The 23,167-nt window shown below is 46.4% G+C and overlaps 1 protein-coding gene across 2 annotated transcripts; it reads right to left on the bottom strand.

The window, feature by feature from the left end:
- Nucleotides 1–2,561: 2,561 nt before the first annotated feature.
- ZNF318 (zinc finger protein 318) lies at nucleotides 2,562–11,453 on the bottom strand. 2 transcript variants are annotated; one of them, XM_072139830.1, is made up of 10 exons: nucleotides 11,066–11,453; nucleotides 9,737–9,813; nucleotides 9,327–9,441; nucleotides 7,759–9,201; nucleotides 7,215–7,314; nucleotides 6,867–7,114; nucleotides 6,187–6,663; nucleotides 5,980–6,070; nucleotides 5,784–5,902; nucleotides 2,562–5,602 (listed from the first exon to the last, which is right to left on the bottom strand). In XM_072139830.1, exons 1-10 carry the CDS (start codon nucleotides 11,366–11,368, stop codon nucleotides 3,245–3,247), a joined length of 5,331 nt encoding a protein of 1,776 aa, XP_071995931.1. In that variant the 5' UTR covers nucleotides 11,369–11,453; the 3' UTR covers nucleotides 2,562–3,244. The 2 variants fall into 2 exon arrangements, with proteins under 2 accessions (XP_071995931.1, XP_071995932.1); XM_072139831.1 differs by lacking the exon at nucleotides 11,066–11,453 and adding an exon at nucleotides 10,904–11,039.
- Between the last annotated feature and the right edge of the window lie 11,714 nt (nucleotides 11,454–23,167).

Raw genomic sequence — 23,167 nt, 5'->3', positions numbered from 1 at the left:
GAGCCTTTAGTTCCACGTAGAAATGGCTGAAACGATTGCCACATGATGAGGATGAGAGGATCCAAACACAAATGTTGATATCTGTAGCATATCTGAACGTTGCGGGTTCATTTCCCCGAACATGGACTTCAAACGAAAGTTCCGGGTCACCCCCGCAATTGGTGATGTGTAGCAGCACCGATCATGGTCGTTAGTGGAGAGTTCCTTTAGCCGCACCGAACCCCTCCTGGGTCTACTCCTCACCATTTGCTATAATTTGTGCAGGACATTTGCCCCACAAGATTAATTATGTGTCATACAGGGAGTGTATGTCATGGGGCTTGGGTTCAACTCGCCCACTCTACATGTGCAATTCATACATATCTATTAGTAAGTTCAGAATTATGGTTGATATGTATAGACATGTATGGATATATATGAGTTATACCTTGTAGTATTTATTCTTATTTTGACATTTATTGTACTGGAAATTTGTAAAATATATAGATATGTATTAAAGGGGTTGGCCACTTTTCAATAAATCTCTTCTATTAGATGTGTCTCTTTGCCTCCTTCAAAAGCTTTACCCTGTTCTCACCATGCTGCCCCCTGCATATATACACAACCTCCTCTCTCTCACTGCTCCAGCCTATCCTCATGACGTCACCCACTGTCCGTCCTTACTGAAAAAGACAGGAAGAGGGGAAGGGGAGGGTGCAGGATGAGACATAACTCTCCTGCTGCAGCTCCTCCTGTTCATCAGAGATTAGGGAGAATCTGCACAGAAGTAGCAGGAGTGCTGAATCACTTTATGATCATTCATGGATTATTAAGGCAGTAAAGGCACATGCGCAACTTATGCAAAAGAGTCGCCAACCCCTTTAAGTATACTGTATATTTAAGAGTTCCCTGGGGTGCACATGTGCAATACTGAGTGGAGGCATCTGACTACGTTTCCACTCCTGCCTCTTTTGTGATTTGATGACCTCCGATTAGGCATGTGCAGTAGAATCTGAGTGTCAGAAGTGGGTCAGCTCTCGGCGGGTGATTGAGGTGTTTGCGCCAGTGATCTCTGGCTGAAGTCGACTCATGTGTCCGGACAGGAAAAGAAACTGGCACCCTCATAAGTGTTCTGTTATCCCAAAAGCACTTCAAGGGCAAAATGCTTGTCTTTTATGTTTGTGAATATTAGATTTTTTTTCATGGATGTATATATATGTTATATCGACATGATTTGGCTGTGATATTTGATACCCTGTATATACTAAGATGCAAAGATATTATCCACGTAAAAGGACAAAACACCTGGTTCAGGGTATATTGCCATATTTGTTGTAATATACAAATAAAGCTTTGAGATTCTTTTAACCTGGATACCATTTCATTTTTGGTGTTTGCAATTTTGAGGTGCTGTTCTACTGTAATACCGCATGGAGTACAATGCCCAGCTTGGTTGTGAAAAGCCTGAGAAATATGAATCGTGCGAACGTGGGTCCGTTGTATCTCATAGTGTTCGTAGGCTGCTCTGTTCAGCTCTATGGCTCTGTCGTAAATTGTTGAGCACTGAACTTGTCTATCTCTGACAGCTCCATAGAAATCATTTGTGACTGGCTGCTCCGGTCATCTCAGGTGCAATGTTCTCGTGATCCGTGGAAGACCAGTCACAAAGACCTTTGGATATGGCATAACTTGCTATGACCGGACAACCCTTATCACGAGCTGTGCCATCATGCTGATGCAGACCAAAGGGTGTCTATGGAGGTGCTTGGTCTGGAATACTGGCCAATAAAAGCATGAAGGTCACAAGCGGAACTGGCAATGTTGCTCGAGTGCTACCTCGCCAATAAAACATTCAGCTGGTGGGCCAGGAGTTAGATCTGGAATAACACACGGATAAGGCAGATGTGTAAGACTTCGCGCTCTTCCCAGATGAAGACTGGCAACTGCACGTAAGCCAAGGAAAAGGAGGCAACTCCTGTGGTAGCTGGCACCACTGGGGAACATTGGCTTCTTCCTATGGCCTTCTACTATTGCAAACACCTACCTGACCTTTGCCACTACTACCTGCCGTGTTCTTACTTTTGGAGGACAAGTTCTGGGTCTTCTGTTTAGAAATGGGTCACTTCTGCTTTTAGACATTTCTAAACATTTGGGAACGAGTTCTGCAGATGTGGCACCAGTGGTAACTCAAGGTTTTTTTGGCTGCAAATTGCAGCTATTTCCTCTTACCTTTTGATGACAAAAAACGATAGAAGTTAAATGAAACAAGTTCCAAACTCCTTGTTCCATTCTCTGTGGGCAATGACTGGCTGGGACATCCACAATAAGTTGTAAAAATTTTTATTTGGCTGGAAATGGCAGCGATTTTCTATTGCCTGGAGGTGACCGAACACCATAGAAATTAGAATCCAAACTTCTAATCTGTGTCAGAATCAACTTTTCTAGGATGTGATATAGGGTGCATTCTGCAAGGCAATGGCCAGTCACCCCAAGCTCTTCACAGCCCATCGAGGTAGCTCGTCCTTGCTACAAAAAAAATCCTGATTTTACACAGGAAATGAATGACAAGGTAGAGTCACATAGATGGAGGAAAAGAATTTTATTGAAATGTTCAGGATCTACAGCAACGCTCGAGGGAGATAAAGAAATTACTGTGACGCTCTCCTCCAGACTTTCCTTTAAAATATACAAACTGAAAAACAAAACAAAAACAACATGCAATAACCCGAAAACAGGGTCAATCTGTACAGAACATCTCTTACCCAAACAATATCTCCAGGCACAATCTTCGTTTCCTCAGGGTAGGCCGCGGTGAAGGATCGTTACCAAAATTAAAAATACAGGACAAAACTCAGATACAGATGCAACGACACAGCACAAGAAGAGGCATTTTTATATTGGTACAAGAACAGTGAGATGCCACACCCGGGAGTCACCCTCGTCAAGTGAAGAACTCACTCACATAAAAATCTCATGGAATGTTAAAGCAAAAAATACAACTAAAAATATTATCAATAATTTGAGACAATCCAAGACAAGGATTGAGTTGGCAGGTCATGGTTCCACCATATGTTCTGGGCTTCAGGCCAGAAACCGTCCCAAAACGGTGGTTATTGACCTCAATGGGTAACGTATACATGGAACAAAAACGTGGCCACTATAAAAATTTCCGCTATTCTTCCACTATTTCATGGCGAGGTTTCCCTTGAGCAGCTCAGGGTTGGAGATCACAACAGTCTATTCCATTTTTTTTTTTTGTGAAGTGTTAATCGGAATCACAGGTAACATACACAGAAAGGTCTTCCATTGAATTATCCGATGCAGCTGCCGTGGTCGCATGCGTTTCATTTGATTGTCCCTTGTTCACTGAAGTGTTGCTGCCCCATTGGCTTTGGTTGGATGGATTGCTGGCTTGCGTGAATTTCCACCCAGAGGTTTGAGAAACAGAACCCGAGGGAGCATCAGGAACTTCACATGCCATGTCCGCGTCATCGACATCTTCACTAGAAACATCCGGAAAGACTTGTTTGACCGGTGTTTTCACAGCAGGTAGTGCACTTTCTAATTTTGCTTTCTTCTCTAGTGGACTCTCTACCTTTGACTGGATGGGAGTTCTTGTAGCATTCGCAGGTAAAGATTCCGAGTCTTGGTCTTCAGATGTGGTTAAATCTTCAGGATCGTCTTCAGATGCTATCAGCTTGTAATACGTGTCAAGTTCGTTCTGCAGGTTGGGTTTTGCAGATAAATTGGAGGACACCGCCTTCTGTGCAGGACTCTGAAACTTCTCCATTTCTTTACCAGTCTTTTGGATCTCTATGGATGTGATTTTGATATCTCTACACCCGGAATCTTGCACATGACCAAACAGAGAACTGGGCAAGGATATTGGGGCTTTCTTAAATTTCTGATTGAGTTTAGTAGTAGCGTTAAAAGTTGGTTTCGCGTTCATCTCTGGAGGGACAGATGCCGCTGGATGTGGTTTGACACCACTCACTTCAGTATCTGATGTTGGTACTGGTTTGGTTTCTGGCAGTTTTTGGCTATTTGTGTCACTGACTTTAGTTTTCTGTACAGGTAAATATTCAAACCTCTCGGTAGAAGACTTCGTTGAAGACGTATTGACCTCTTTAGTTGGCTTCATTTCTGATTTAGTTGGAGGCTTTGCTTCTTGTGGTTGTTGGACTTTGCTTTCTTCTCTTTTTGGTGTGAAGTGGGGTTTAGCGGGTTGCTTTCTAATGGGTCTGAAGTTGCTATCTAATTTAACACTGGTATTTGAGCTCTTGGTGAAACTACTTATGGAAGATTTAACAGATGTTGTGCTGCTGACAGGAGTGAAATTTATAAAAGGCTTGGTATTTGTTGTTTGCTGGCCCGTCCCAGAGCCTTGGCTCTGTGCTGGTTTGGTTGGGCTAATGTTGATTACTTGTGAAGTGCTTGCTGGAGGGACGAGATCAGATTTCTGGGATACTGAACTCGGAAGCTGCTTAGAGGCAGAACCTTCCTTTTCAGTCTTGACTTCTTGATTTTTTACACTTTCATTTTTATCCATAAGCACGTTGATCATATCTTGTCCTTTAGTCTGTGAAGGTTTTGGGCTCTGTTCAGCTGCTTTTTCCATATCATTATTTTCAGTTTTACCTTTGGGATCTGGTTTTGTGCTTTCTTTAAGTATGACCACTTCTCCTCCAAAAGCTTTGGAGACCCAGTCCGCGGAGAAGACACCTGTGGGTTTGTTCTTCATTATAGGAATAGATTTAGATGTTGAATTTGGAGATCTGATAGATAAGAAGGTGTTTAGGGGAGCAGGCTTGCTCACCGTTACCAATGGGGCTGCAGAACGAATATTTACAATAGGCAAGTTGGGTCGGATGGTCATAACATTAGACAGGTTGGGTTGAACCTTGGTTTGTGTTGTCGTAGATGGAGGAGTAGTAGCAGTAGTAGTAGTAGTAGTGGCTGGAGCAGGAGACACTGGAAAACCAGTGGGAGTAGTAGACACTGGAAAGACTGTAGAAACGGGAGGTACAGGAAAGGCTTTGGAAACAGGAGGGACTGGAAAGGCTGTGGAAACGGGAGGGACTGGAAAGGCCGTTTGTGCAGCAGACGTGGCAGGTGTGGAGGGCGATGAATGAGAGGTGGACAGGGCATTACCTGGCAAGGTACTGGGTTTACCAATAAGTTTCATTGCAAAACCTTTCGGCTTCAAGCTAAAAGGTTTGGGTTCTTCATCTTTTGGCTTGTTCTGGGGAGTTTCCACTTTTGAAGTGATGACAGCTGCCTGGGTTTTGCTTTCTTGTTTCCAGAAAAATTTTCCAAAAGCAGGGCTCTTTACAGGCTCCTTTTCAGGCGTCTTCTTTCGTTTCTGGTCAGAAGAGCTTCTGGTTTCTGTTGGCGAGGCGGATGTGCGACGCTTAGTTTTGGCCTTACTGTCTTTTTGCTCTTCTTTCTTTGGCTTCTTAGATTTGCTGTGCTCATGCGCTTCATGTTTCTGCTCCGCACGCTTGCGTTTTTGCTCTGCTAGTTTACGGGCTGCCTCTCGTGAAGCCTCCTGAGCAGCAGTCAATTTTGCCTTCTTCTTCTCACGGCGAAAGGTCTCATAATAGACGTGCGAATCCAAGTATTTCTGTGAAAGAATCGCAAGTAATAAATACAATTCTTAGATTTTACACACAAAACTTTTATAGAATACATCGGGAGATTGGCTCTTGAAGACCTCGTAAGATCTCTTACAAGTCCAATACCAATCCTGTATGGAACAACCAGATATCAACACTGGTTTATGGACAGACATTAATGAGACGAACCTTATACTTGTCATTGTGGGCGTAAGCTCTCAGATGCTCCTCGGCTGCAATGTGATCTGGGAACAGTTCATTGCATAGATCACAGTAGTATCCGCTTACTGGCACCAGAAATTCAGGACCTGTAACAGGTGACATAGTAATAAGAGATTGTTTTTGGCCTAATTGGATGTGGTTCGTGTGGAAAGCATGTCCTCACCTTTTAGAGGAATATTAACTTTTTTCTTCTTCTTGTCGACTGCTTCTTCAACTTTCTTTTTCAGCCACGGCCTCTTCTCCCCTTTCACAAACTGAATGGATACGAAGATCAAAAGAGTAAACAATGTAAACTTGGGTCTAAACTTTTTCTACAGGTAAGAAACAAGACATTCCCACTCATCATACAAGACCGATATCAGCTTCTTACCTGGCCATGCTTCTTATCGTGTAAATGCAGCAAATATTCGGGTAGGGTCATGCAGATTGCATTACAATGTTCGCACCAATGTGAGCCCGGGTCATAATACTCAAAGACTTCCGCTATATCAAAGGGTGGTGGTTCCTCAGACTTGGGGGTTATTTTGGAGGAAGGTGTGCAGGGGCGCGGGCTTTTTGACCGTGACTTGTCTCTCGTTTTCATTGTGTCCTTAGATTTTGACAAGTGAGGCTCGGGGGAGTTTTTAGAGTCAGGGCTTGGCTTAGCTGGTGTTCCCTTACATTTGGTGTCTTCTGACTTCTCAGTGACTTTGGACTGGTGGGAAGCCCCCAATGGTTTTGTGTCAGCTCCAGATTTAGGGCTACTGTTAGCTTTAGCATCATTCTTAGACGCTAGGTTGCTGCTCGTCTTTAAGTCCTTTGAAGACTTTGAGGAGTCACTACTGGTTCTCGACTCATTATCAGAGTCCTGGGTAAGAGATAAGATAGGTCTAAGAGGAGCTCCAACATCAACAAATGTATGGAACACAGTGCAAATCAACATCATTCAAAATAAAAGCAATTACAAAAGTTTAACATGTCGACAGGTATATACAATTATATTCGGCTACACAGACTTAGGTTGTACCCGGGAGCAGCCGCTGCACAATGCGGAGTGAACCTCGTGCTCACCCGGGATGGCGCAGGAGAAGCCGGGCTCCTCTCTTTCCTTGGTTCAATCTTCTCGACCAGTTCTGACGGGTTGACACCCAGGATCTCCGCCACCTTGATGAGCTGATGCTGTTTCAGTTTTGTTGTTGAAATCTCCTCTCGCAGGGATTTCATCTGCTTATGGGCAGTTTCCAATACATTATTAAGTTCCTCCAGTAGAGGGTCCTTGTGTCCATCCTTTTCCCGACGCTTCTTCCGCAGAAGTATACCTGTGAGAAACATAACAGTCAATGGATAGAAAACAGCTTCCAGCTGTAATGTTAAGTAAAGCTAAGAATGTATGTGGATCCTGTTATTGGTTATACTCACCCTGCTGGACCCGAAGCTGCTCCACCTTGGCGGTGAGGGTCTTCAAGCTCTCGCTCTTGACCTTGTGCTCCTTCCTGATACAATCCAGCTCTTCCAAGACCTTTAATAAATGAAATGCTTTTTCCTTTTGGGTCATAAGCAGCAGCTTTGTAACAACACAGTAACTCCCTGATCAGGTTTTCACACTTACCTGAAGCAGCAGGATAGTGCCCAGAACACAAGATTACCCGGCACTGCTACAATACAAGCTCTAAACCTATGAAGCTCTTGTGCGATTAACAAAACTCACCTCCCCAACATTAACCCTGACAACAAGTCTGATGCAAAGAATTTGTTTCGTACAGTTCCAGGGTCAGAATCTGCATGTTTCCACTGTATACAGGGGCCACAATGTAGTTGTCTTGGTCTTGTACACAGTGGTTATACACAAAATCACATAATGAAATGACCCCCCCCATCCAAACCATAAGAGCTGTGGAAGTAAAGGGTGAAGGCAAAATCGCTTTGCAGTGCTACACAGCGCCCGAGGTCTCGGCAGACTTACTTTCTTTTTCTCAGTTTCTTTGTTTTTGCGGTCAGCCTCCTGTTTGGCCAGCAGCGCTGCAAGCGCAGTTGCAGGTTTGGTTTCTGTTTTGACCAGAGCTTTAGCGTCAGGAATATCTTCAGTGGTTTCTATAATGCGCAGGTTGCTGCGGGGGTTATACACTGGGGCGGGTGTACTCACTGGGATACTCATTTGTGATACTGGTGGTGTCAGCATAGGACCAGGTGGGGGCTGGGGGGGCATGGGTGGAAACATTGCCCAGCTGGAAGTAGGATAGGATACATAGGGAGTATAGGGGTTGTAGTTTGGAGGTGGTATGTTATATGCAGAGACCATTGGAGAATGTGGGTACGGAGGATAGACGGGGATTTGTGAGGGACTCATGGGAGGTGGAGTGGGATCAGGCACCGGACTGGGGGTGGGTTGCTGAACAGGGATGTCTATTTTTGTCACTGCAGCGGTCTCTTTAAGTAAAGGCTTCCGTAATATAAGTTGGGGTTTCTCCTTAGTGGCAGTGGCTGGGCTTGGCTGCTTCACTGGCTTTGTTGCCTCTTTAGGAACTGGTTTTACAGGTGATTCAGTCTTCCCCAGGGCTCCAGCTCCGTCTTTCTTTTCTGTTTTCACTTGGGGTTCGGGGACCTTAGCCTTAACGTCAGTCGGACTGGCTGTCGCCGTGCTCGGTGAACGCTCGGCTGTAGGTTGACAAATCTTGGGTGTCGCTTTCTTTCCATGAAGACGCTCTTGTGTCCTGACAGCAAGTTTACCGATTTCCGCTACGCCAATATCGAGGCCGATGGTCTTCAGCAGGTCGTGGATCTTCTCAAACTCCTGTTTGTCGGGTGAACCTGTGGCAGGTGGAGCAAGGGCTGCTTGGGTGGTCGGAGTCTTCTGCAACTCCGGCTTCTTATCCTCCTCGTCTCCGTAGAGGAAGCGCTCCTCATCCTCAATCTCAATGGAGCTTCGCTGCTTAGGACTAAGTTGTTTGCTGTGGAGAGGCGACGATTGACTATCCTGTTCATGAGGCAGCAGGAATCCACCTGCCTCGTCTATCCGCTTCGGTATGCCCTCTGGGAAGACGCTCATGCCGCTGAATGGAGTCTGAGATACAGAGGCACTCTTACTATACAGAGAGTTTTCTATAGTGTATGGAGACACCTTGGAGTTGTCTTTCAGCTCAGACGGAGGGGTATTATCTGTGAGATTTCCTTTTACACCAATCTCTGTGCTGCTGCTGGGTGTCCAGGTACCGGGCGTTGTCGTGGGCTGGTTACTGCCCGGCAGACGTGCAGATTTCTGAGCTGAAACAGAAGAGCCGGATTTTCCCATTAGACGTGGGGGAGACAGCTGATGGCGTTCTACATTTAGGCTACTCTTCTCAACACTTTTCGACGCTCCCGTGGAGCTGGTACTTCGTATATCTTCGCTATTTGAAAACTTATCGGCCTAAAGAAAAAAGTAGACATAAGAGACATGGATGTTAGCGTGTTGTCTGGCGTTGTCATAGGGTAGCACTGGATAGTCCACTATGGAAGCCTTCACCAGCCTCACAGAAGTTATGGCGCCCACACCTGAGGAGACGGGTCGCCACCAGAAGACTCCACATCCGAGCGTTTCTTCAGGATGGACTTCTTAGGCATGGGCAGCGGAGCAGTGTGGGAGTCACCAGAGCTCTGGTAGGTGGACCTGAAACAGCAAACACACCACATTTGGAGGCTTCTTTGCTAACCACAGATTCTGGTGAATGCTATCCATCGCTGTGTCATGCCTGGGACAGTCCACCTTCTGGGTCATACAAGCCCTTCAAAACATGGAAACCATCAACAAGCCTTCAACTTGCAATAGTCGCTGAACACCAGCACACAACACAGGAATTTCCAGCTTACTGGTGATCCCAGTCATTTATGGAGAGGCCAAAGCCTCCGGTGGACAAATCCCAAGATGCACTGCGCATCGGCCTTCACACTCACAGTAGCTGTACCTGTCATGGTCATGGGGGCTGCTCAGAGGCCGGTGATCACTGGATGAATTGGAGCGATAGCTGGGGGAGAGTCGATGCTGCAAGATAAAAAAAATTAGCAAATAAGAACCAAAAATACCAATCAGTTCACCACCACACACAAGGAGGATGAGCCGTACTGTAGAGGCCGCTACACAGATTCAGGGGGAAACTTTCTCTCTAGCTCTCACGGCTGCTGAGATATCAGTCCTGGTATCTGACCATTATAATCCTCTCCACTATCAGAGAAGAAGAGCTGGAGAAGAGGAGGTGGTGTGTTATTCTAAACTTCTCAGTCACTGTCCAATCAGCAACAGCCTGTGTCAGAGAGGAGGTGGAATGTTTTAGGGTAATCTTCTCTGACGCTGAAATTTGGAGAGGATTAACACACGCCGCCTCCTCTTCTCCAGCTCCTCCTCTCTGACAGTGGAGAGGACAATAATGGTCAAATACTGGGACTGATATCTCTGCAACCATGGGGGCTACAAAGAAAATTCTAAGTGCTCCTGAATCCCGACAGCATAGTGTGCTAATCCCGACAGCATAGTGTGCTAATCCCGACAGCATAGTGTGCTAATCCCTACAGCATAGTGTGCTAATCCCTACAGCATAGTGTGCTAATCCCTACAGCATAGTGTGCTAATCCCTACAGCATAGTGTGCTAATCCCTACAGCATAGTGTGCTAATCCCAACAGCATAGTGTGCTAATCCCTACAGCATAGTGTGCTAATCCTTACAGCATAGTGTGCTAATCCCTATGCTGTGTGAGGTGGGAAAGGCTCCTCTATAGGCAGTTTTGGAAAAATGAAAGCTGAGCTGTGACAGGTTGTTAGGGGAAATCCAGGCAGATGTACACAAACAAGGCCCAACTACAACTGACCCATGATGTGTCACACCCTGCACTACTACAGCTACACCCTCATACCACCAGATACATCACACCCTGCACTACTACAGCTACACCCTCATACCACCAGATACATCACACCCCGGGCTACTACAGCTACACCCTCGTAGCACTAGATACATCACACCCGCACTACTAAAGCTACACCCTCATACCACTAAATACTTCACACCCCCTGATACCCCCTCAACCACAGATAGAGTGACCTTGTGACCCCCAGCGCCAACCCACAACCACCAACCTCAAGGTGACAATCCTCCATCCTGCTGAAGTGCCACCCCATGTGCTCCCCTTCCCCTGGGGTACAATGTCACATGACCCGCAGTCCATCATGTTCTCTTGTCCTGTGACCTTCCAATGTCCTCGGGGGCGGAGCCATGATCCGCATGGGCGGGCTACTCACCTGGTCACTGCGGCGCCCATCATAGCGGTAGGAGTCCCCCGGGGAGCGGCGCCGGTAATATGGCGATGGGGAGCGGCGGGGCCTGGAGCGGGAGCGGCGGCCCCGGGACCTGGAGCGGCGGCCCCGGGACCTGGAGCGGGACCTGGAGCGGCGCCGTCTCTCGGGGGAGCGGCCATGCCGGCCGGGGGAGCGCCTGTCCGGGGAGTGACCCCGGGACCTCGAGCCCTCCCGGGAGTGCGGGCTTCCCCGGTACAGGTGCGGGGAGTCCGGGGAGAGGCCCCGGCGCATCGGGGTCCGGTACATGACGGAGCCGCAGCCGAAAAACACCGAGAGCCGGAGATACGGCTGCACGTCACACGCTCAACGTCATCACGTCACCTGTACACTCCATCTTACTGCTCCAACAGAGAGTCTACGGCGGCGCCATCTTAGTACACCCGCGGGGGAACATCTAAGGGGGAAGACACTGTACAGTGCCCCCGTATCATACAGTGCCCCCTCTAATAATACTACACCCCATCATACAATGCCCCCTCTAATAATACTACACCCCATCATACAGTGCCCCCACATCATACAGTGCCCCCTCTAATAATACTACACCCCATCATACAGTGCCCCCACATCATACAGTGCCCCCTCTAATAATACTACACCCCACATCATACAGTGCCCCTCTAATAATACTACACCCTCATCATACAGTGCCCCTCTAATAATACTACACCCCACATCATACAGTGCCCCCTCTAATAATACTACACTCCCATCATACAGTGCCCCCTCTAATAATACTACACCCCCATCATACAGTGCCCCCTCTAATAATACTACACCCCCATCATACAGTGCCCCTCTAATAATACTACACCCCCATCATACAGTGCCGCCTCTAATAATACTACACCCCCATCATACAGTGTCCCCTCTAATAATACTACACCCCCCATCATACACTGCCCCTTCTAATAATACTATACCCCATCATACAGTGTCCCCTCTAATAATACTACACCCCCCATCATACACTGCCCCTTCTAATAATACTACACCCCCATCATACAGTGCCGCCTCTAATAATACTACACCCCCATCATACAGTGCCCCCTCTAATAATACTACACCCCCCATCATACAGTGCCCCCTCTAATAATACTACACCCCCATCATACAGTGTCCCCTCTAATAATACTACACCCCCCATCATACAGTGCCCTTTCTAATAATACTACACCCCCATCATACAGTGCCCCCTCTAATAATACTACACCCCCATCATACAGTGTCCCCTCTAATAATACTACACCCCCCATCATACAGTGCCCCTCTAATAATACTACACCCCATCATACAGTGCCCCCTCTAATAATACTACACCCCCCATCATACAGTGCCCCCTCTAATAATACTACACCCCCCATCATACACTGCCCCTTCTAATAATACTATACCCCATCATACAGTGCCCCCTCTAATAATACTACACCCCCATCATACAGTGCCCCCCTCTAATAATACTACACCCCCATCATACAGTGCCCCCTCTAATAATACTACACCCCCATCATACAGTGCCCCCTCTAATAATACTACACTCCCCATCATACAGTGCCCCTCTAATAATACTACACCCCCATCATACAGTGCCGCCTCTAATAATACTACACCCCACATCATACAGTGCCCCCTCTAATAATACTACACCCCCCATCATACAGTGCCCCCTCTAATAATACTACACCCCATCATACAGTGCCCCCTCTAATAATACTACACCCCCCATCATACAGTGCCCCCCTCTAATAATACTACACCCAACATCATACAGTGCCCCCTCTAATAATACTACACCCCCATCATACAGTGCCCCTCTAATAATACTACACCCCCATCATACAGTGCCCCCTCTAATAATACTACACCCCCCATCATACAGTGCCCCCTCTAATAATACTACACCCCCATCATACAGTGCCCCCTCTAATAATACTACACCCCACATCATACAGTGCCCCCTCTAATAATACTACATCCCCATCATACAGTGCCCCCTCTAATAATACTACACCCCATCATACAGTGCCCCCTCTAATAATACTACACCCCCATCATACAGTGCCCCCTCTAATAATACTACACCCCATCATACAGTGCCCCCTCTAATAATACTAAACCCCCATCATACAGTGCCCCTCTAACAATACCACACCCCCCATCATACAGTGCCCCCTCTAATAATACTACACCCCACATCATACACTGCCCCCTCTAATAATACTAAACCCCCATCATACAGTGCCCCCTCTAATAATACTACACCCCCATCATACAGTGCCCCTCTAATAATACTACACCCCCATCATACAGTGCCCCCTCTAATAATACTACACCCCCCATCATACAGTGCCCCCTTTAATAATACTACACCCCCCATCATACAGTGCCCCCTCTAATAATACTACACCCCACATCATACAGTGCCCCCTCTAATAATACTACACCCCCATCATACAGTGCCCCCTCTAATAATACTACACCCCATCATACAGTGCCCCCTCTAATAATACTACACCCCCATCATACAGTGCCCCCTCTAATAATACTACACCCCATCATACACTGCCCCCTCTAATAATACTACACCCCCATCATACACTGCCCCCTCTAATAATACTACACCCCCATCATACAGTGCCCCCTCTAATAATACTACACCCCCCATCATACAGTGCCCCCTCTAATAATACTAAACCCCCATCATACAGTGCCCCTCTAACAATACTACACCCCCCATCATACAGTGCCCCCTCTAATAATACTACACTCCCATCATACAGTGCCCCCCTCTAATAATACTACACCCCACATCATACAGTGCCCCCTCTAATAATACTACACCCCCATCATACAGTGCCCCATCTAATAATACTACACCCCACATCATACAGTGCCCCCTCTAATAATACTACACCCCCATCATACAGTGCCCCTCTAATAATACTACACCCCCATCATACAGTGCCGCCTCTAATAATACTACACCCCCATCATACAGTGCCCCCTCTAATAATACTACACCCCCATCATACAGTGCCCCCTCTAATAATACTACACCCCCATCATACAGTGTCCCCTCTAATAATACTACACCCCCATCATACAGTGCCCTCTCTAATAATACTACACCCCCATCATACAGTGCCCCCTCTAATAATACTACACCCCATCATACAGTGCCCCCTCTAATAATACTACACCCCATCATACAGTGTCCCCTCTAATAATACTACACCCCAATCATACAGTGCCCCCTCTAATAATACTACACCCCCCATCATACAGTGCCCCCTCTAATAATACTACACTCCACATCATACAGTGTCCCCTCTAATAATACTACACCCCCATCATACACTGCCCCCTCTAATAATACTTCACCCCCCATCATACAGTGCCCCTCTAATAATACTACACCCCCCATCATACAGTGCCCCCTCTAATAATACTACACCCCCATCATACAGTGCCCCCTCTAATAATGCTACACCCCCATCATACAGTGCCCCTCTAATAATACTACACCCCCCATCATACAGTGCCCCCTCTAATAATACTACACCCCATCATAAAGTGCCCCCTCTAATAATACTACACCCCATCATACAGTGGCCCCTCTAATAATACTACACCCCCCATCATACAGTGCCCCTCTAATAATACTACACCCCCCATCATACAGTGCCCCCTCTAATAATACTACACCCCATCATACAGTGCCCCCTCTAATAATACTACACCCACATCATACAGTGCCCCCTCTAATAATACTACACCCCATCATACAGTGCCCCCTCTAATAATACTACACCCCATCATACAGTGCCCCCTCTAATAATACTACACCCCACATCATACACTGCCCCCTCTAATAATACTACACCCCCATCATACAGTGCCCCCTCTAATAATACTACACCCCCATCATACAGTGCCCCCCTCTAATAATACTACACCCCCCATCATACAGTGCCCCCCTCTAATAATACTACACCCCACATCATACAGTGCCCCCTCTAATAATACTACACCCCATCATACAGTGCTCCCTCTAATAATACTACACCCCACATCATACAGTGCCCCCTCTAATAATACTACACCCCATCATACAGTGCCCCCTCTAATAATACTACACCCCCATCATACACTGCCCCCTCTAATAATACTACATCCCATCATACACTGCCCCCTCTAATAATACTACACCCCATCATACAGTGCCCCCTCTAATAATACTACACCCCATCATACAGTGCCCCCTCTAATAATACTACACCCCAATCATACAGTGCCCCCTCTAATAATACTACACCCCACATCATGCAGTGCCCCCTCTAATAATACTACACCCCCCATCATACAGTGCCCCTCTATTAATACTACACCCCCATCATACAGTGCCCCTCTAATAATACTACACCCCCATCATACAGTGTCCCCTCTAATAATACTACACCCCCTTTATACAGTGCCCCCTCTAATAATACTACACCCCACATCATACAGTGCCCCCTCTAATAATACTACACCCTCATCATACAGTGCCCCTCTAATAATACTACACCCCCATCATACAGTGTCCCCTCTAATAATACTACACCCCATCATACAGTGCCCCATCTAATAATACTACACCCCATCATACAGTGTCCCTCTAATAATACTACACCCCCATCATACAGTGCCCCATCTAATAATACTACACCCCCATCATACAGTGCCCCCTCTAATAATACTACACTCCCATCATACAGTGCCCTCTCTAATAATACTACACCCCCATCATACAGTGCCCCCTCTAATAATACTACACCCCCATCATACAGTGCCCCCTCTAATAATACTACACCCCCCATCATACAGTGCCCCTCTAATAATGCTACACCCCCATCATACAGTGCCCCCTCTAATAATACTACACCCCACATCATACAGTGCCCCATCTAATAATACTACACCCCCATCATACAGTGCCCCCTCTAATAATACTACACCCCCATCATACAGTGCCCCCTCTAATAATACTACACCCCCCATCATACAGTGCCCCCTCTAATAATACTACACCCCATCATACAGTGCCCCCTCTAATAATACTACACCCCAATCATACAGTGCCCCCTCTAATAATACTACACCCCCATCATACACTGCCCCCTCTAATAATACTACACCCCCTATCATACAGTGCCCCTCTAATAATACTACACCCCCCATCATACAGTGCCTCCTCTAATAATACTACACCCCCATCATACAGTGTCCCCTCTAATAATACTACACCCCCATCATACAGTGCCCCCTCTAATAATACTACACCCCCAACATACAGTGCCCCATCTAATAATACTACACCCCCCATCATACAGTGCCTCCTCTAATAATACTACACCCCCATCATACAGTGCCCCCTCTAATAATACTACACCCCCCATCATACAGAGCCTCCTCTAATAATACTACACCCCCAACATACAGTGCCCCATCTAATAATACTACACCCCCATCATACAGTGCCCCCTCTAATAATACTACACCCCATATCATACAGTGCCCACTCTAATAATACTACACCCCAATCATACACTGCCCCCTCTAATAATACTACACCCCCATCATACACTGCCCCCTCTAATAATACTACACCCCCATCATACAGTGTCCCCTCTAATAATACTACACCCCCATCATACAGTGTCCCCTCTAATAATACTACACCCCCCATCATACAGTGCCCCCTCTAATAATACTACACCCCACATAATACAGTGCCCCCTCTAATAATACTATACCCCATCATACAGTGCCCCCTCTAATAATACTACACCCCCATCATACACTGCCCCCTCTAATAATACTACACCCCCATCATACAGTGTCCCCTCTAATAATACTACACCCCCATCATACAGTGCCCCATCTAATAATACTACACCCCCATCATACAGTGCCCCATCTAATAATACTACACCCCCATCATACAGTGCCCCATCTAATAATACTACACCCCCATCATACAGTGCCCCCTCTAATAATACTACACCCCCATCATACAGTGCCCCCTCTAATAATACTACACCCCCATCATACAGTGCCCCATCTAATAATACTATACCCCCATCATACAGTGTCCCCTCTAATAATACTACACCCCCCATCATACACTGCCCCCTCTAATAATACTACACCCCATCATACAGTGCCCCCTCTAATAATACTACACCCCCATCATACAGTGCCCCCTCTAATAATACTACACCCCCATCATACACTGCCCCTTCTAATAATACTACACCCCCATCATACAGTGCCCCCTCTAATAATACTACACCCCCATCATACAGTGCCCCTCTAATAATACTACACCCCCATCATACAGTGCCCCCTCTAATAATACTACACCCCCATCATACAGTGTCCCCTCTAATAATACTACACCCCCCATCATACACTGCCCCTTCTAATAATACTATACCCCATCATACAGTGTCCCCTCTAATAATACTACACCCCCCATCATACACTGCCCCTTCTAATAATACTACACCCCCATCATACAGTGCCGCCTCTAATAATACTACACCCCCATCATACAGTGCCCTTTCTAATAATACTACACCCCCATCATACAGTGCCCCCTCTAATAATACTACACCCCCATCATACAGTGTCCCCTCTAATAATACTACACCCCCCATCATACACTGCCCCTTCTAATAATACTATACCCCATCATACAGTGCCCCCTCTAATAATACTACACCCCCATCATACAGTGCCCCCCTCTAATAATACTACACCCCCATCATACAGTGCCCCCTCTAATAATACTACACCCCCATCATACAGTGCCCCCTCTAATAATACTACACTCCCCATCATACAGTGCCCCTCTAATAATACTACACCCCCATCATACAGTGCCGCCTCTAATAATACTACACCCCACATCATACAGTGCCCCCTCTAATAATACTACACCCCCCATCATACAGTGCCCCCTCTAATAATACTACACCCCATCATACAGTGCCCCCTCTAATAATACTACACCCCCCATCATACAGTGCCCCCCTCTAATAATACTACACCCAACATCATACAGTGCCCCCTCTAATAATACTACACCCCCATCATACAGTGCCCCTCTAATAATACTACACCCCCATCATACAGTGCCCCCTCTAATAATACTACACCCCCCATCATACAGTGCCCCCTCTAATAATACTACACCCCCATCATACAGTGCCCCCTCTAATAATACTACACCCCACATCATACAGTGCCCCCTCTAATAATACTACATCCCCATCAAACAGTGCCCCCTCTAATAATACTACACCCCATCATACAGTGCCCCCTCTAATAATACTACACCCCCATCATACAGTGCCCCCTCTAATAATACTACACCCCATCATACAGTGCCCCCTCTAATAATACTAAACCCCCATCATACACTGCCCCTCTAACAATACTACACCCCCCATCATACAGTGCCCCCCTCTAATAATACTACACCCCACATCATACACTGCCCCCTCTAATAATACTAAACCCCCATCATACAGTGCCCCCTCTAATAATACTACACCCCCATCATACAGTGCCCCTCTATTAATACTACACCCCCATCATACAGTGCCCCCTCTAATAATACTACACCCCCCATCATACAGTGCCCCCTCTAATAATACTACACCCCCCATCATACAGTACCCCCTCTAATAATACTACACCCCACATCATACAGTGCCCCCTCTAATAATACTACACCCCCATCATACAGTGCCCCCTCTAATAATACTACACCCCATCATACAGTGCCCCCTCTAATAATACTACACCCCCATCATACAGTGCCCCCTCTAATAATACTACACCCCATCATACACTGCCCCCTCTAATAATACTACACCCCCATCATACACTGCCCCCTCTAATAATACTACACCCCATCATACAGTGCCCCCTCTAATAATACTACACCCCCCATCATACAGTGCCCCCTCTAATAATACTAAACCCCCATCATACAGTGCCCCTCTAACAATACTACACCCCCCATCATACAGTGCCCCCTCTAATAATACTACACTCCCATCATACAGTGCCCCCCTCTAATAATACTACACCCCACATCATACAGTGCCCCCTCTAATAATACTACACCCCCATCATACAGTGCCCCATCTAATAATACTACACCCCACATCATACAGTGCCCCCTCTAATAATACTACACCCCCATCATACAGTGCCCCTCTAATAATACTACACCCCCATCATACAGTGCCGCCTCTAATAATACTACACCCCCATCATACAGTGCCCCCTCTAATAATACTACACCCCCATCATACAGTGCCCCCTCTAATAATACTACACCCCCATCATACAGTGTCCCCTCTAATAATACTACACCCCCATCATACAGTGCCCTCTCTAATAATACTACACCCCCATCATACAGTGCCCCCTCTAATAATACTACACCCCATCATACAGTGCCCCCTCTAATAATACTACACCCCATCATACAGTGTCCCCTCTAATAATACTACACCCCAATCATACAGTGCCCCCTCTAATAATACTACACCCCCCATCATACAGTGCCCCCTCTAATAATACTACACTCCACATCACACAGTGTCCCCTCTAATAATACTACACCCCCATCATACACTGCCCCCTCTAATAATACTTCACCCCCCATCATACAGTGCCCCTCTAATAATACTACACCCCCCATCATACAGTGCCCCCTCTAATAATACTACACCCCCATCATACAGTGCCCCCTCTAATAATGCTACACCCCCATCATACAGTGCCCCTCTAATAATACTACACCCCCCATCATACAGTGCCCCCTCTAATAATACTACACCCCATCATAAAGTGCCCCCTCTAATAATACTACACCCCATCATACAGTGGCCCCTCTAATAATACTACACCCCCCATCATACAGTGCCCCTCTAATAATACTACACCCCCCATCATACAGTGCCCCCTCTAATAATACTACACCCCATCATACAGTGCCCCCTCTAATAATACTACACCCACATCATACAGTGCCCCCTCTAATAATACTACACCCCATCATACAGTGCCCCCTCTAATAATACTACACCCCATCATACAGTGCCCCCTCTAATAATACTACACCCCACATCATACACTGCCCCCTCTAATAATACTACACCCCCATCATACAGTGCCCCCTCTAATAATACTACACCCCCATCATACAGTGCCCCCCTCTAATAATACTACACCCCCATCATACAGTGCCCCCCTCTAATAATACTACACCCCACATCATACAGTGCCCCCTCTAATAATACTACACCCCATCATACAGTGCTCCCTCTAATAATACTACACCCCACATCATACAGTGCCCCCTCTAATAATACTACACCCCATCATACAGTGCCCCCTCTAATAATACTACACCCCCATCATACACTGCCCCCTCTAATAATACTACATCCCATCATACACTGCCCCCTCTAATAATACTACACCCCATCATACAGTGCCCCCTCTAATAATACTACACCCCATCATACAGTGCCCCCTCTAATAATACTACACCCCAATCATACAGTGCCCCCTCTAATAATACTACACCCCACATCATGCAGTGCCCCCTCTAATAATACTACACCCCCCATCATACAGTGCCCCTCTATTAATACTACACCCCCATCATACAGTGCCCCTCTAATAATACTACACCCCCATCATACAGTGTCCCCTCTAATAATACTACACCCCCTTTATACAGTGCCCCCTCTAATAATACTACACCCCACATCATACAGTGCCCCCTCTAATAATACTACACCCTCATCATACAGTGCCCCTCTAATAATACTACACCCCCATCATACAGTGTCCCCTCTAATAATACTACACCCCATCATACAGTGCCCCATCTAATAATACTACACCCCATCATACAGTGTCCCTCTAATAATACTACACCCCCATCATACAGTGCCCCATCTAATAATACTACACCCCCATCATACAGTGCCCCCTCTAATAATACTACACTCCCATCATACAGTGCCCTCTCTAATAATACTACACCCCCATCATACAGTGCCCCCTCTAATAATACTACACCCCCATCATACAGTGCCCCCTCTAATAATACTACACCCCCCATCATACAGTGCCCCTCTAATAATGCTACACCCCCATCATACAGTGCCCCCTCTAATAATACTACACCCCACATCATACAGTGCCCCATCTAATAATACTACACCCCCATCATACAGTGCCCCCTCTAATAATACTACACCCCCATCATACAGTGCCCCCTCTAATAATACTACACCCCCCATCATACAGTGCCCCCTCTAATAATACTACACCCCATCATACAGTGCCCCCTCTAATAATACTACACCCCAATCATACAGTGCCCCCTCTAATAATACTACACCCCCATCATACACTGCCCCCTCTAATAATACTACACCCCCTATCATACAGTGCCCCTCTAATAATACTACACCCCCCATCATACAGTGCCTCCTCTAATAATACTACACCCCCATCATACAGTGTCCCCTCTAATAATACTACACCCCCATCATACAGTGCCCCCTCTAATAATACTACACCCCCAACATACAGTGCCCCATCTAATAATACTACACCCCCCATCATACAGTGCCTCCTCTAATAATACTACACCCCCATCATACAGTGCCCCCTCTAATAATACTACACCCCCCATCATACAGTGCCTCCTCTAATAATACTACACCCCCAACATACAGTGCCCCATCTAATAATACTACACCCCCATCATACAGTGCCCCCTCTAATAATACTACACCCCATATCATACAGTGCCCACTCTAATAATACTACACCCCAATCATACACTGCCCCCTCTAATAATACTACACCCCCATCATACACTGCCCCCTCTAATAATACTACACCCCCATCATACAGTGTCCCCTCTAATAATACTACACCCCCATCATACAGTGTCCCCTCTAATAATACTACACCCCCCATCATACAGTGCCCCCTCTAATAATACTACACCCCACATAATACAGTGCCCCCTCTAATAATACTATACCCCATCATACAGTGCCCCCTCTAATAATACTACACCCCCATCATACACTGCCCCCTCTAATAATACTACACCCCCATCATACAGTGTCCCCTCTAATAATACTACACCCCCATCATACAGTGCCCCATCTAATAATACTACACCCCCATCATACAGTGCCCCATCTAATAATACTACACCCCCATCATACAGTGCCCCATCTAATAATACTACACCCCCATCATACAGTGCCCCATCTAATAATACTACACCCCCATCATACAGTGCCCCCTCTAATAATACTACACCCCCATCATACAGTGCCCCCTCTAATAATACTACACCCCCATCATACAGTGCCCCATCTAATAATACTATACCCCCATCATACAGTGTCCCCTCTAATAATACTACACCCCCCATCATACACTGCCCCCTCTAATAATACTACACCCCATCATACAGTGCCCCCTCTAATAATACTACACCCCCATCATACAGTGCCCCCTCTAATAATACTACACTCCCATCATACAGTGTCCCCTCTAATAATACTACACCCCCATCATACAGTGCCCCCTCTAATAATACTACACTCCCATCATACAGTGTCCCCTCTAATAATACTACACTCCCCATCATACAGTGCCCCCTCTAATAATACTACACCCCCCATCATACAGTGCCCCCTCTAATAATACTACACCCCCATCATACAGTGCCCCCTCTAATAATACTACACCCCCATCATACAGTGTCCCCTCTAATAATACTATATCCCCATCATACAGTGCCCCCTCTAATAATACTACACCCCCATCATACAGTGCCCCCTCTAATAATACTACACCCCCATCATACAGTACCCCCATCATACAGTGTCCCCTCTAATAATACTACACCCCCATCATACAGTGCCCCCTCTAATAATACTA

This window comes from Engystomops pustulosus, chromosome 3, assembly GCF_040894005.1.
Source record: "Engystomops pustulosus chromosome 3, aEngPut4.maternal, whole genome shotgun sequence".
NCBI lineage: Eukaryota > Metazoa > Chordata > Amphibia > Anura > Leptodactylidae > Engystomops > Engystomops pustulosus.
This window is presented reverse-complemented; position numbering and strand designations above follow the sequence as displayed.

Coding starts and splice junctions, on each gene's coding strand:
- ZNF318 (XM_072139830.1), bottom strand. CDS start 11,368: ATGTACCGGACCCCGATGCGCCGGGGCCTCTCCCCGGACTCCCCGCAC. Junction 9,814..11,065: donor ATGGGCGCCGCAGTGACCAG/GTGAGTAGCCCG, acceptor TTTATCTTGCAG/CATCGACTCTCCCCCAGCTA. Junction 9,442..9,736: donor AGCCCCCATGACCATGACAG/GTACAGCTACTG, acceptor TTGCTGTTTCAG/GTCCACCTACCAGAGCTCTG.